This window comes from Pterocles gutturalis, unplaced genomic scaffold (assembly GCF_000699245.1).
Source record: "Pterocles gutturalis isolate BGI_N339 unplaced genomic scaffold, ASM69924v1 scaffold49002, whole genome shotgun sequence".
NCBI classification, from domain to species: domain Eukaryota; kingdom Metazoa; phylum Chordata; class Aves; order Pterocliformes; family Pteroclidae; genus Pterocles; species Pterocles gutturalis.
In genome coordinates, this window is record NW_010112032.1 from 77 (window position 1) to 15,287 (window position 15,211).

The 15,211-nt window shown below is 38.1% G+C and overlaps 1 protein-coding gene across 1 annotated transcript; it reads left to right on the forward strand.

Moving 5' to 3' along the window:
* Positions 1 to 558: 558 nt before the first annotated feature.
* RC3H2 (ring finger and CCCH-type domains 2) lies at positions 559 to 15,145 on the forward strand. The gene is made up of 20 exons (XM_010073902.1): positions 559 to 820; positions 2,178 to 2,295; positions 2,732 to 2,965; positions 3,915 to 4,090; positions 4,434 to 4,634; positions 5,037 to 5,169; positions 5,424 to 5,542; positions 5,904 to 6,016; positions 6,650 to 6,958; positions 7,713 to 7,927; positions 8,897 to 9,324; positions 9,754 to 9,924; positions 10,966 to 11,121; positions 11,455 to 11,668; positions 11,826 to 11,910; positions 12,444 to 12,525; positions 12,929 to 13,075; positions 13,604 to 13,711; positions 14,196 to 14,344; positions 14,947 to 15,145. Exons 1-20 carry the CDS (start codon positions 590 to 592, stop codon positions 15,143 to 15,145), a joined length of 3,588 nt encoding a protein of 1,195 aa, XP_010072204.1. The 5' UTR covers positions 559 to 589.
* Positions 15,146 to 15,211: the final 66 nt, after the last annotated feature.

The window sequence follows — 15,211 nt, forward strand, 5'->3', positions numbered from 1 at the left end:
TATGATTCTTAACAGAAATTTGTCTTTTACAGAAACAGAAAATACGTCTTTAAAAAAACAAAAAAGCTGTGTGTAGTTTGGTGTGTGATTAAGCCTGAATAGGATCTGCAGAAGGAGGGCATCCAGGCCCATGTACCACCAGGTACATGGTACCCTTCAGGGCTTTGAAAGCCTGAGGTTAGAGGAGATAGTGTGAGAGATGGTTACTGTGATTCACGCCTTTGTATTTTCTGTGTCAATAAATGTCTTCCTACGCTAAAGGTGAATTTAATCCTGTGAGAAGAACTTTAATGTCATTTATTGTGAATAGGTTTGACTTCAACTTACGGTAGTCTGGATTAATTCAGTTCATGAGCCTTTTTTGGTGCCATTATTAAACTAACACAAGTTGGGTTTTCTGAGTACTTCAACATAAGGATTTGTTTTTATTCTGTAAAATAGTGAAATGGTGGGGTTTTTTAAATTAAAAATTATTCTAGATTACCAGAAAGCATGTTTTAAATACTCTGTTATTCACTTACAGCTGCCAAAACATAGTACAGTGAAATAATGGTCTGCTAGCCTGCTAAACAAGTGTCCAGCTTCCACAATGCCTGTGCAGGCAGCTCAGTGGACAGAATTTCTGTCCTGCCCAATCTGCTACAACGAGTTTGATGAGAATGTGCACAAACCCATCAGCTTAGGTTGCTCTCACACTGTCTGTAAGACCTGCCTGAACAAGCTTCATCGCAAGGCATGTCCTTTCGACCAGACTGCCATCAATACAGACATCGATGTGCTTCCTGTAAACTTCGCACTCCTCCAGTTAGTTGGAGCCCAGGTATGATTTAAGCAGCTCTTTGTTTTGCCACTTCGTGTTATTACCATTTACATGCCAATTGCAATATGTGTGCTGATCTTTTTCCCTCATTTTAGTCTAAAAATGGTAAGACTTTAACTTTGTAATATTTAGAAGTCTGTCTGTGCTCTAAAAGCAACCACACCATTTTCAGGACCATCCTCTTATAAAATGAAAACATGTTCTAGTTGTCAGCTGAATTAAAAAGGCTCTTGAACTGTGACTGGAAAAAAATACCTATTAGGAAATAGACAATTATCTGTCACAATTGCACTCGTTCATCGTAGTCTTGCAAGGAATCTCATTTCTACATGTCACGTGTTCGAAAGCAGCTAGCTGTTTAACCAAGTTTCAGAAGTGTGTGTGTATAATTTTTTTTAAATATGCATGATAATGGCTTTTCAGTTGCGTTTTCAGACACTGGCTAATCAGGCCAGGAATGTTCCCTGTGCTGTCTCATAGCAGTGGCACAACAGCGATTATATAATCAGTACTGCGCTTTATGGAGACTAAATAAGTCTGTTTGCCTTATGCTGATTCATATGCTTTTTCATATCGCTCTCGCTAGAACACCTGGGTGATGCAGTAACAAGATGCTTTTTGCTTTGCTTTTCAATGTCTTATCACGTGCCTTGACACGGCTGTTGGTAATAACACTATGTCAGAGTGCTTTTGTTTCTCAAGTTCCCATGTTCCTTTCACTTATTTTATTTCTAAGTTTGTGTCAAATCACTGCCTTGATCTTACAACGTTCGTTTTCCTGGTCTCCTAACTTCTTGGAATGATGTCTTTCCAACAACTGAATGTGTTGTGACTAATACTCCTTCTATTTTCGTTGTCTGACCTTGTTACTGAGGTTTTTTTTCCACCAAGTTAAGTTTGCTAGTTCTTCTCTTTGAAGATTTCGTCATGCCCAAATGATGCTTAAATTATTTTTTAACTTCGCATTTGATTGTTTTCATATTTTCTTGCCAGTTAATTTTGTGTTATTTCCCTTGTCTCTGCGCAGTGAATCATGCTGATCTTGTACACTGATCATCTTGTGTTCTTCATTCTCTTTTAAGTACCTTCTCAGTAGACCTTGGCTATTTTCTATCCTACTTTTGTTCTTAATGTGTTAAGTACTACCCTGATCCTCATCTTGAGTCCTTTTGGTTCCTTGTTACATTTTACATACCTCGGGTGGGTCCTGTCTTTTCCTTCTCTAAGAAGCAGCGCACATCTGCAGTGTTACGTAATTGATAGTAGTGATGGTGGTACCATCGTAGGCATATCAGCTAGGTCAGAAGGGTGTATGTAATTCTTCTCCCCCCTCCTCCTCCTCCTTGCATTTTCTTAGGTACCTGATCATCAGACAGTGAAGTTGAGTAATGTAGGAGAGAACAAACATTATGAAGTAGCAAAGAAATGTGTTGAGGATTTGGCACTCTACTTAAAGCCGTTAAGTGGAGGAAAAGGTGAGTCGCTACTGAACAGTGGGATTTTGATGTAGCTTACATTTAACAAGGTTGTGTTTTCAGCACTGAAAACTGATGGGATAATCCTCTAATTTTTGTAATAATTTTTCCCTTACATCTTTAAAAGCTTATTCACACCTGTGGCAATTGGTTTTTTTAATTTTAAATTTACAAAATATTATTTTTTACTTAATAATGTTTCTTTGTGGCTTTGTACAAAGCTGAACTTCGCTCAAAGGATGGGTTTGATGTCAATTTCAGACTTCAGTTAATTTTTTTTGTTAATGAATTGCACAGAGTTGACGAAGAAAAGGGAAGATACCTGTGACTAGTATCCAAGTCCTAGAGAAAGGCACATACTATTAGACATTTTTGTTCTTCAGATAAATTTATCAGATTAGAAGCAACAGTTTGCCTTTTCTTCCTTTCTTTGAAGGTGTTGCAAGCTTGAATCAGAGTGCGCTGAGCCGTCCTATGCAAAGGAAGCTTGTGACACTGGTGAATTGTCAGCTGGTAGAAGAAGAGGGTCGGGTTAGAGCCATGAGGGCGGCTCGATCACTGGGAGAGAGAACCGTTACCGAACTCATCTTGCAGCACCAAAATCCTCAGCAGCTTTCTGCCAATCTTTGGGCTGCTGTCAGGGCACGAGGATGCCAGTTTCTAGGACCAGGTAAAGTACCTGTAGAATGTGCAGGAGTGTATATGTAGGTATACCTTTTCTTAAGACAAGAAACATCCTTTGGAAATTTCTTCTGTTTGATTGAAGATGCAATTTTTAAACTTTTTGCCAGGGAGAAAGGAGAGGAAAAAAAAGAAAGACTACAAGTTACTAAAATCTGCTGGTTTAAAGTTTTGGGTTTTTTTTTTTTCCCCATATTAACTGTTCTTCAAAATTGTGAGGAAGTATTTAAAAAATCCTGGCGAAGAAGAGCAAATAAGCGTGCTTTCTGCACAGTTTGGAATGTGGTGTAACTGTACCGCAGGCTGCTTTTGCTGCCTGGGATTAGGATTGGGTAGAAAACTGCAAGTGCTCTCTTGTTCATACTTCAGCTGTAAATACAATCAGCCTAACTTTAGTTGCAGCATACTTCAATTATTTCAAAATTTATAATGATCCTGTTTATATCTTTGATAAAAACAGCGAACTCTTAGTTAAGAATATGGCTAAAGCAAGCACAGAAATAAGAAGGAAATTGTGTTTAAACTGGCAGTAGTGCTCTGTTGATTCCAATAACTGATGATAGCATTCCTGTGCTGTTCCCATAGTTATTTTATGCAGTTTCATGGTGTAGCATTGATGAAATGTCGGAAATGTCAAAGGCTACAAGACTGCACAGTGGAGAAAAGTATAAAAACTGCACTACTGCTGTGTTTATTACTGAAAATTAGTCTTAGCTCTTTAAGTTTGCTGTGCTTAGGGTGCTTCTAAATACTTCTTCTTAACTAGCAAATATCTTAATGCTTCCAAAGATTTTTCTTATTATTAGTGAGATAAAAAGTAATAAGGATTATGTTCAAGATGATTCAGGTGCTCCTACTTATGGTGTTAATATATGATGTTAATATATGTTTTTTGGCAATATATTTCACTTCTTATCTTTTATTTTTGTGTGTTAAAGCTATGCAAGAGGAGGCACTGAAACTTGTATTACTGGCACTGGAAGATGGCTCTGCACTCTCGAGAAAAGTTCTGGTACTTTTTGTTGTACAAAGGCTAGAACCAAGATTTCCTCAGGCCTCTAAAACGAGCATTGGTCATGTTGTGCAGCTACTGTATAGAGCATCGTGCTTTAAGGTAAAATACCAATATTTGAAGTTTGACAGGCTTTCCTGTTTCTGCAAGTCATCCTTTAATATCCTGTAGCAAAAACTACTAGTAGAACTCCTAAATATCGAACTATCTCCTGTGGCTTAAGCAAATCTGATTACTTCCCCAGCTGAAAGTAGTGAGTTGTATAGCTTTGCACCTGTGATCTTGTGTGCTAGCTAAGTGGATGTATACATGGAAGAAGACAAAGTATATGCTAAATATACAAAAGCAGTACTTTTGTGATTTGTGCTGTGTAACTGTTTTTCTGTTGGACTTAGAGATATTGTTGTTGTTAAAGGAGGGGTATTTAACTGTTACTATTTATTAGGTTACTAAAAGGGATGAAGATTCTTCTCTGATGCAACTTAAAGAAGAGTTTCGGAGTTATGAGGCTTTGCGGAGAGAACATGATGCCCAAATTGTTCACATTGCCATGGAAGCAGGACTTCGAATATCACCAGAACAATGGTCTTCCCTTCTTTATGGTGACTTGGCACATAAATCACACATGCAATCCATTATCGACAAGGTCTGTCAAAGGGATTATTTTAATATCTTTGTAGGATTAGATTTGACTATTAAATGTTATAATAAAGATCCAAGAACTGCTTGAGTTAACTTTTTGTCTTTCGTCATATCAAATATTAATTAAAACTAGAATGAAGGTGTTTTCCCCACTGTAGTGTATTCTTCATATGAAGACATTTTGGCTTTCAGTAGTTTAAGACTAATTCCTTCCTTTGTGTCTTATGATGAAGCTTCATAGGGCAGATTCTGAGCTGAGAAATAAAATTTCTCTCCACTGATACTGTCTATATGCCATCTGAAGACACTACATATTGCATTTAGAAACCTGTGTAATGAAAATCTTTTTAAGATTAGTAGTTCAGAGTTGTAAGATGCAGCACACTAACGCTTAATCTGTTTTCAGCTCCAATCTCCAGAATCTTTTGCAAAGAGTGTACAAGAATTGACAATCGTCTTGCAGCGCACGGGGGATCCTGCAAACTTAAACAGGCTGAGGCCTCATTTAGAGCTCCTGGCAAACATAGATCCAAACCCAGGTACGCAAATACAACTTTTTAAAGATTTCTTGATATCTTTTGTATCTAGCAAAGTAAATTATTAAAATTATAACCTCCATTCCTGGTTTCAGTATTCCCATTAATTAATATAGTATATCATAAACTCTTCTTCAGGGCTCTCTTGAGTTCTGTCCTAATAGTTGTTGTTTTGAAGTACTAGAAGAGTTGCCTCTATACTTATGATACTACTGGAATTATTGACAGAATGACAGGCCTGCTTTTGATAATTTTAGATGCAGTGTCTCCAACATGGGAGCAGCTGGAAAATGCAATGGTTGCTGTAAAGACTGTGGTACATGGGCTGGTGGATTTCATTCAGAATTACAGTAGAAAAGGCCATGAAACTCCACAGGTGACTATATTCGATCGTTGTGTTAACATACATTTACTGAAAGATGCAACTTTGAAAAATTGCTGTTGATTTGAAATATCTATGGCCTTTTCTTTGGAATAGTTGATGATACTGCTATTTGCTGCATACAGGTTTTGAGAACTTAACATTTCTGAATATAGAATGCAGCAGAGCTTGCTGTAGTGAGATCTGTATAATGGCGTAGTACTTAAGCCATCAACAAGGAATTTCCTTAGTTTTCCGGTTAAAGGTGCAAAATGTAAAAACATATCACGGATGTGTTTGGTGTATTTTAAGTCTATTTTTATGTAAATGTCTGTTAGATTTTAAGAGGAATGTCTTGTGGTTTTCTTTTTTAAAGCCACAACCAAATAGCAAATATAAAACAAGCATGTGCCGAGACCTTCGACAACAAGGGGGATGTCCAAGAGGAACAAACTGTACGTTTGCTCATTCTCAGGAAGAGCTTGAAAAGTGAGTGTAGGAGACTTTCTTTTTTTTTTTTCTTTTTAATTTAAATTCAAGCAATCTCCATACAATTTTAAGAACAGTTTCTTTTTTACATTTATTCATTTGGAAGGATTTGTGAATCTCTTGAAGCAACAACTCTTTACATGAAATTGAAAGTACAGTAGAACAATGTCTGCAAACTAATTCCAGTTTTGTTTTTTATTTTACCCCATATGAAGTAAAATTTCCTTTCCTGAAACTGAGTCTAGGCTCAGTGTCTGCCAGGGATTGGTTATATCACCTACAAGAGAGAGAATGTTAATTACTTTTTAATTGTTGAAGGAATAAAGTGAGTTATTTGAACAGTATGTAAATCTGCGTTCCTGTGGCTGTTTTCACCCAAATCCATTTTCAAAGAACTGTAGAAGTGGATCTTCTAAGAGGAAGAGATGATCTTTAGTTATAAGGAAGACACTGATGTTCTATTTACAGATTGTTGAAAATAAGCACCTGTTTTTGAAGTCTTGTAGTTTCAGGATATCACGTTCCTCTCAAACCCTTCCTTTTGCTAGTTTTACAAATACATTAAACTTCGCAAAAAGCACTTTTTAAATTGTCATGTCTTATGTGTCTGTTTGTACATTTGTTTGTTTATAGATATCGCTTGAGGAACAAAAAAATCAGTGCAACAGTGAGAACATTCCCCCTTTTAAATAAAGTTGGCGTAAATAGCACCGTCTCAACCACAACAGGAAACGTGATTTCTGTCATAGGAAGCCCTGAAGCAACGGGGAAGATAGTGCCAAGTACTAACGGAATAGCTAATCTGGAAAGTGGTGTTCCCCAGTTGATCCCTCGCTGTGCAGACACCTCCTTGAGAGCTTTGGAGAACACCAAGAAGGGAGGGAAGACTGGAGCCAATGGCCAGAATGTTTCTGGATCCCCTACAGAATCACTACCTGAAAAGTAGGTAACTTTTTTCATAAAGATAACTAACCACAACATTTTTGCCTTTAGATTATCATGTAGTTTGTGGATGTCAAACAATAGATACAGAATTCTGGTCCTGGCTTGCAGTTGTTGCTGGTGCTCACTGGCTGCAGAGTTGTGTAAGATCTTGTGCTGCAGTGCAGATATTGTTACACAGAGTCTGTGGATTCAAGTTGTCAGAGGCAGCATCGGTTGTCCTAGCTGTTGAATACTCCTATGCAATATAGATAAAATGGTAGATCTCTCCCTTTATCTTCTATTCTGTTGTTTTTAGCATGGTATCTTACTATTGGGTTATTACATAAAAATAAAATGAACTCACACTCAAAATTTGATGTTTCCTGAAACCAAGAAGGGTGCACATAGGGCGTATTCCCTTAATAACCCTGGAAACCTTCTAGTTTTGGGGTTTTCTCTTTAAAACTTTTTAGATACTTCTCCAGGAAGCACTGAGCCTCTAAACAACTCTTCAAAACCTTTGTCTTTACCAGAAGATACTTACAAGTGGTATGTAGGCTTCTGGGTACATACCGAAACATTTAGATCCACTTTTGTGTTCTCTTAGGAGGAAGTCAGATGCAATAATAATATCAGTTTGGGGTATGAAAAATAAAATTCCAGGGGAAATTACATGGCCCAACTTTCCACATTACATGGGAGTGTACACAAAGAGATGACTAACTGAAATAAGTAAAGATCCACTTAATGATTTCTTGATAATCCTTTTCAGTAAAATTGGTTCTCCACCCAAGACTCCTGTAAGCCAGGCAGCAGCTACCTCAGCTGGTCCTCCTAATATTGGAACAGAAGTTAATTCTGTGCCTCCAAAATCCAGCCCGTTTGTTCCCAGAGTACCTGTCTACCCTCCACATTCTGATAACGTTCAATATTTCCAAGATCCCAGGACTCAGCTGTCATATGAAGTTCCGCAGTACCCTCAGACAGGTGAGTGAGATGAGCACTGGATCAAAAGTAGCTCTGAACTTTTCTCTAGGTAGGCCTGAATGCTGAGAAATAGCTTTTATCTTAGCTTTGTGTATTATTTTTTATTAAAGATCAGCTGAATTTTCACTTAATGGAGTGCTAACCTGTTATGTTGCTGAATATGGGAGGGACCTGTAGTTTGCTCCCAGTGTTGGTGGTTCTTGTTTTTGTGTACTGTATGTTATGCAACTGTACCTCAGCATCCAGAAGAACTTGAACCTCAAGGTCTTTCATCTACTTTTTCCTTTGTTAGCATTTAATTGCATTTATTTAGGCTTGCTTGCCTCATGCCCTATCTGTGAGGGTTTCCACAGACAGGATTCAGCCCCAGAGGCATAGCATGCTTCTACTGTGAGACTTACACATCTTTGTGCTTGCTGAAATGTTTTTGAAAGGTTTCAGTCATCTTTTTAGGTTGCAGTATGCGTGTTTATATTCAAGCAAGCAATCGGGTGTTCTAGCATCGGGTCATTCACAAGCTCTCAAAACAGAAGGTAGAGGTGTTCAGACAATCCTCTCCAAAGAAAAAGTAATAAGCCAAGTGTGAAATAGTTATTTATGGACTTTTTTTTTTTAGCAATGCAGCTTTTTATTTTAGAGACAACCATTTTAACTTGTTATATAAAGAAGTGCTTAAGGTGCCGTCTTTTCAGTTACTTAGTTATGCGATAGTACATAGGAGCAATGGCAGAAGAACCCTGTTTTCCAAATTGGGTCAGGGTGGTAAAGGGTCAGCGTTAAATCTACAAATATGGTTGTCATACATGAAATTATATTCCACAGAAAAATGATAGGGTCGGTCAGTAACAGGTTTGTAAAGTGTGACTCTTCATTCTCTGAAGGTACTTATCAAAACTATTTAGTTTTAGAAGGTGTAAAATTCTGGGTCATTTGTAGTTACATTTAATATGCCTTTTTCCAATTTTTAAGGATATTATCCACCACCTCCAACAGTACCAGCTGGTGTGGCTCCCTGTGTTCCTCGCTTTGTGAGGTCCAATAACGTTCCAGAATCCTCCCTCCCACCTGCTTCCGTGCCATATGCCGATCATTACAGTACATTTCCCCCTCGAGATCGACTGAATTCTCCTTACCAACCTCCTCCTCCGCAGCCGTATGGACCAGTTCCTCCTGTCCCTTCTGGAATGTATGCTCCAGTTTATGACAGCAGGCGCATCTGGCGCCCACAGATGTACCCACGAGATGATATTATTAGGAGCAATTCTTTACCTCCCATGGATGTGATGCACTCATCTGTCTATCAGACATCGTTACGTGAGAGATACAACTCTTTGGATGGGTATTACTCTGTGGCTTGTCAACCTCCAAACGAACAGAGGACTGTGCCTTTACCAAGGGTGAGAGCCAGAAAGGGAGGGATGTAGTCTTGATTCTGAAGGTCATTATTGAAAAGGTGGTAAATAATTAGCATAGATCTGTTTTATATATTTGGGGTTACAGTCATCAAGATGGGACCTGGACAGAGTTCTTGTTTTTAACCTTAATCAAATGAGCTTGTAAAACAGACCACTCTAATCTGGATTAGGACTAGGGCCCCTGTGCCTCTTTAATTCTCACGCACGTTGCCTGAATTAAAGACATATTTAAGATTTGGGTTGCCATACATGGGCCAGGTTCTCCCCCAAATCCTTATGAAATTCTTCTAGAGGTATCAGTGGAAGGTTACAGACCCAAGGGAATTTGGGGGTCCAGGTGTGTCCCCTGCAAGTATTTACCTTCTGGTTAGAGTATGATAGGATATACAGTCCTGTATTTATTATTGCTAGGAGCCTTGTGGTCACTTGAAGACTGGTTATGATGAGCAGTTAAGACGGAAGCCGGAGCAATGGGCACAGTACCACACGCAGAAAACTCCTCTGGTACCTTCAACTCTTCCTATGGCAACGCCATCTCCAACACCACCCTCTCCTCTCTTCAGTGTAGATTTCAGTACAGAGGTGAGAAGCCAAAGAACTTCTTTATTTTCCCTTCCTGTTTGTGTAAGATGCTATTTAATAATTGTAGTAAAGATTTTCTACCTGCCATCTCTTGTTCATAAAATGAATTTAATCTTCTAGCAAAAGGAAAGTAATATCTAATAATGAATGCATTCAATTTGATATTAAGGTGATGCTAAACATGATTGCTGAAAAAAGGTCAAGAAGTGAAGTGATTCAATTTATCCTCACTAAAGGAAATGTAATTTTATTGAAGTAGCTTTGTGAACCTCCAAGTTTTTGTGTATTTCTATTAAGAAGGACTTTCCCTTTCATACTCCAAATGGCATTTTGACACGATGAGTAGACTGAGTCAAGCTGCAAGTGCTTTTCAAGTCCCAGAGAATACAAATCCCTTAAAAGAAACAGTGTGCTTTTGAAGGAAAATTTTAAAATAATCTTGTGGTATTTATTTTCTGTATGTGTAAATTAAATGCATTCAAGAAACCAGTTTGACAACCACTGTGCCAAGCGCTCTTTGCTGTGGCTTGACAGTTCCATTGATGATATTTGAGGTGTTGGACTGTGATTATTCAGAAAAGGTCTTGTAAGGTACTTGAAGTCCCTTGTGGGTGCATTCAAGGTAGATCAGGATTTCATCCTTGTCATCTGGATTGGAGGGTTCCTAGTTGCACTTCTGTCTGCCCCTGGCTTATACATTAAAGGAAAATGCATGGCTTTCTCTCAGTTTAATTACTTTAGGTATTTACCTGAAGAAATGTGCCACTAACATAGTGACAGTGATTTCAGTCTCTCATCTTGGCAGACCAGGCAGTTATTTGTAGTGGCAAAGCTTGTTATTCATTCTTTGACAGCTGTCAGCTATACTGTTTAAAATTTGACAGAATGGGTTATGTTGTCCCTGAGTCAAGCCTTGAATACGGCTAGAACTCCTTGATTGACTTGTAAGATAATTTAATTAAATAGCAAATGTCTTTTCTTATTTTAAGACTGAATTCCCTGTTTTTATTATTCACTGTTCATTTATTCTTTTGTCTGTAGTTCTCAGAGAGTGTCAGTGACCTGAGTGGAACTAAATTTGAGGAAGACCATCTCTCTCACTATTCACCGTGGTCTTGTGGCACCATCGGCTCTTGTATAAACGCTATCGACTCGGAGCCCAAGGATGTGATTGCCAATTCAAACGCTGTGTTAATGGTAGGGGTTTTCTGCGTGTTCTGTCATTAGTGGAATGATACTTAAATGCTGAAGTGTCTTCCGTTTGGTTAAACAAGCCTTTTTTTAAAGTTGATTTTTAAGTAGTTTTGCCCATTTGAAGTTGTTTGGAATATCTTTTCCCAGTTTTGTAAATAAACAATGTGTTTACTTCAGTGACAGAATGTAGTGCCATGAATGAAATTCTCAGATGTCTGAAATAACTGTTTTAATAACACATCTCTGTAAATCAAACTTGTAGCCAAAATATTTAGAGTAGACGGTCTGTAAACTGACAAGAATTCATTAATTTTAAATGTGTTCCTAAATATGTAGGATTTGGACAGCGGAGATGTGAAAAGAAGAGTGCATTTGTTTGAAACTCAGAGAAGGGCAAAGGAAGAAGATCCTATAATCCCATTTAGTGATGGACCGATCATCTCCAAGTGGGGTGCAATCTCCAGGTCATCCCGCACAGGTTATCACACGACAGATCCTATTCAGGCCACTGCTTCCCAAGGAAGTGCTACTAAACCCATCAGCGTATCAGGTACCAGTACGGGCTTTGTGTGACAGTATAGCATACATCATGAGCGTTTCGTCCTGTTCACGCTTACTATAGCAGTGAAGATGCAAAGAGCTAAAATACCTGTCTAACCTACTTCAAGAACAGAGACAATAATGAATGGTATCTTAATTTTTTACAGATTATGTCCCTTATGTCAATGCTGTTGACTCAAGATGGAGTGCCTATGGCTCAGATTCTACTTCATCAGCACGTTATGCAGAACGGTATGGACTTTTTTCTGTGTTCTGTTAAAAGCATTTTCTATAGCTTGCTGTTCTCCAAAATCCTGAATGTGGTGTGGGGGAGGCAAAATCTGGGACTATTAATAGGCATTCTTAATTTTAAAGGAAAATATTTTTTCCTATCCAGCGTAAAGCCTCGGAAAAACTGGGTTAAAACTTGTGTAGTCTTTAATACTTAATGCAGCTAATAATACCAAACCACTAGCAACATATCCCTTGAGAGACCTAATCAAAGGATTGGAGTCGGGTACTGCCAAGCTGTCATGTCAAAATCTGCGATCTTGAGTAGTTTCTCTCAAGTTTTCTTGACACATCTTAGCCATATTTAAAGTAAGGGTGTTTGCTGTATATAATGCCTTGGGGTATTGTGAGCCCCAGTGAAGATGAAGAGTACATTACTTTAGTCACATATTTTCTGTCCAAAAATCTAACATTGATAGTCTAATGAAGTTTATGGGGCCTTTGATTTAGAGAACTTGTTTTTAATTCCTCGTTTTGCCTTTCTTCCCTTAAAGGGACAGGTTCATAGTTACAGATTTGTCTGGTCACAGAAAGCATTCCAGCACTGGAGATCTATTGAGTATTGAATTACAGCAGGTAAGATCAGATATTACACCATGTGTGGTTTTTATTTTTTTATAAAGTGATTTAGTAAAGTGATTACAAATACATTTTCTCAGTGTAGCCTGCAGAAAATAGTACAATTGACAAAATGATCAATGAGGGCTGACTAGATGCTAGTCCTGCACCACTTAGTATGATGCATAAGAACGACTAATATGAGCTGCTCTGTTGATATCAGTACGGCCATTTTTGGGAGAAAGTAGTGAGCCTGACAAATGTCAGCAAATGCAGACCAAAATCAATGCTGTGCAATAAAGGAATACGTAGTTACCCATCTAGCAAGAGAACAGTTCTTTTTGTAAGCTGGTTTGTTTTGCCATTTGACAATACATGGTTCAAGTATAGTTTTTGGTAACTGGTATGTTTCTTTCCATAGGCCAAAAGCAACTCATTATTGCTTCAGAGAGAGGCGAATGCACTAGCCATGCAACAGAAGTGGAATTCTCTAGATGAAGGCAGTCGTCTTACCTTAAATCTTTTAAGCAAGGAAATTGATTTGAGGAATGGTGAGGTAAAGAAAGGGGTAATTGGGATGAAACAAATCTTTGAGGTTTTTGCATAGACATAAGTGCATGCATTTTAATTAAGAGTTAAAATTCTTAGTTTTAACATTCCCAAACCTTTATAACACATTCTGTGCAAGTTAAGTCACGGTTGTTGTTGCACCCAGTTGTTTCCCTGAGGATTGAGTAGGTGCACTGGCTGTGCTGCTGCTCCAGTCATCCATTTACAAAATGGGAAGAATGTGACAATCTGTTTTCATGCAATCGTTGCTTTTTTGTTCTACTTGTATGGGTTGCAATCTAAACATTCAGACAATGGATGCTATAGGAATTTCTGCTTCAGTATTCATTTTATCTCTGTTTCAGTACTTCAGTGTGAATAGGTTTAGCCTAGTGTCCTGTGTTGCCTATGCCTGAAGTTCCGTTTGTGTCTAACTAGCTCTTTTGTATTGTAGAAATGTTGTGTCCTAAAAATGCATCTTCTGTGTTGTGTGAAGCAGGTGAAAAGTCAACTTGATATTTACAGAACATATTAATTCTTTTTTTAGACTGGTTATACTGAAGACTGTACAGACACAAAGCCAGATCGTGACATTGAATTGGAGCTGTCAGCCCTTGATACAGATGAACCTGATGGGCAGGGTGAACAAATAGAAGTACGTACAAAAATCTGTGTCTGAAGAGGTCACTGGGTTCTTTCATTAATTATTAAAAAACTTCATAAATTTCTTTATGAATTAGTTGATAGCAAGGCCTTTTGGTTTTTGTCTTTGTGGTGATATCAAACATTTGCCTTATTTTAACACTAGGGGTCTCATACTTCTCATTCAGATAGCCAGCAGTTGATATTACCGAAGTTAAAACCAGCTCACTGTTCTCTGTCATAGCAAAAAGCTGAAGGCTCTCTATCTTTTGATAGCATTTGTAAACGGATGTTTATACTACTGTTGTCATTCACTGCCATCTTTGCATAATTGTTTTTTCCTATAGTAAAATGTGGTAGATGTTCCAATAGTATGAAATAAAAATAGTCTTATGATGAGACTCCCATTCCCACCAGCTTTATGTAGGGGAACATAATAGGAAAATTTAAAGCTGGTAGTGACAGTACTGATGGACGTTTCTCCTTTTCTTCTATAGGAGATTCTGGATATACAGCTAGGTATTAGTTCTCAAGATGATCAGCTGCTCAATGGAACAACTGTAGAGAATGGGCATGCACTAAAGCAGCACCAGAAAGAATCTATGGAACAGAAGAGACAAAGTTTAGGTGAAGACCTTGTGATTCTGTGAGTGTTAGACAAACCAGCAGTGTCTGCCAGTGTTAGCCAAACAGCAGCATCAGGATAGCTGAAGCGTGGTTGTTTAAGGATGAACTACCTGCCTGCTCAGACTTGGATTAGACATCTGCATTGTGCATACGTGGTGAAGTGAGAAGAACCTGTTAAGAAATAGAGTTAGGTCACAAATATGGAAGTCACAGGATGGTACTATTGTTCATATGCGTTGTTGTAATTGTATATACTGAACCGTGTCACAGCTGGTAATCTTTCACATTCAGTAAGCAAAAAATGCAAAAGTATTTTTATAGTTAACAGAAATTGAGAGGAACTTCAAAAGGTTAAATGTCATACTGTTTGCACAAATCTCCATAGAGAGGTAGTTTTTAAAATACACTATTTTAGGTTTCTATGTTCTGTAGTCTTTAATGCAGCCTTTGAAAATGAGGCAGACTGCATTTAACATCTTGAGCGTACCGTTCCATAGTAAGATGTTTAGCCTGTTGCTAAAAATGAGATTATGTCAGTATTTATTTAAATGCACACAATTCAGTTCCGGATACTTGTGCATGTACTTGTTTAATATTTGTGTAACTTATTTTTCTCCTCAGGGAGGAGCAGAAAACAATCCTGCCCGTAACTTCTTGCTTCAGTCAGCCGATCACAACATCTGTTAGCAATGCAAGCTGCCTGCCCATCAGCACATCAGTCAGTGTTGGCAGCCTCATTTTGAAAACTGCTCACATTATGTCTGAGGATAAAAATGACTTTTTAAAGCCTGTTGCAAATGGCAGGATGGTTAACAGCTGAAAGGCATTCATCTTTCCAGCTTGTGACCACACCATGGAAGCATTTACACTAGCTTTTTATATATAT

Coding starts and splice junctions, on each gene's coding strand:
- RC3H2 (XM_010073902.1), top strand. CDS start 590: ATGCCTGTGCAGGCAGCTCAGTGGACAGAATTTCTGTCCTGCCCAATC. Junction 11,122..11,454: donor ATTCAAACGCTGTGTTAATG/GTAGGGGTTTTC, acceptor CTAAATATGTAG/GATTTGGACAGCGGAGATGT. Junction 13,076..13,603: donor ATGGTGAGGTAAAGAAAGGG/GTAATTGGGATG, acceptor TTCTTTTTTTAG/ACTGGTTATACTGAAGACTG.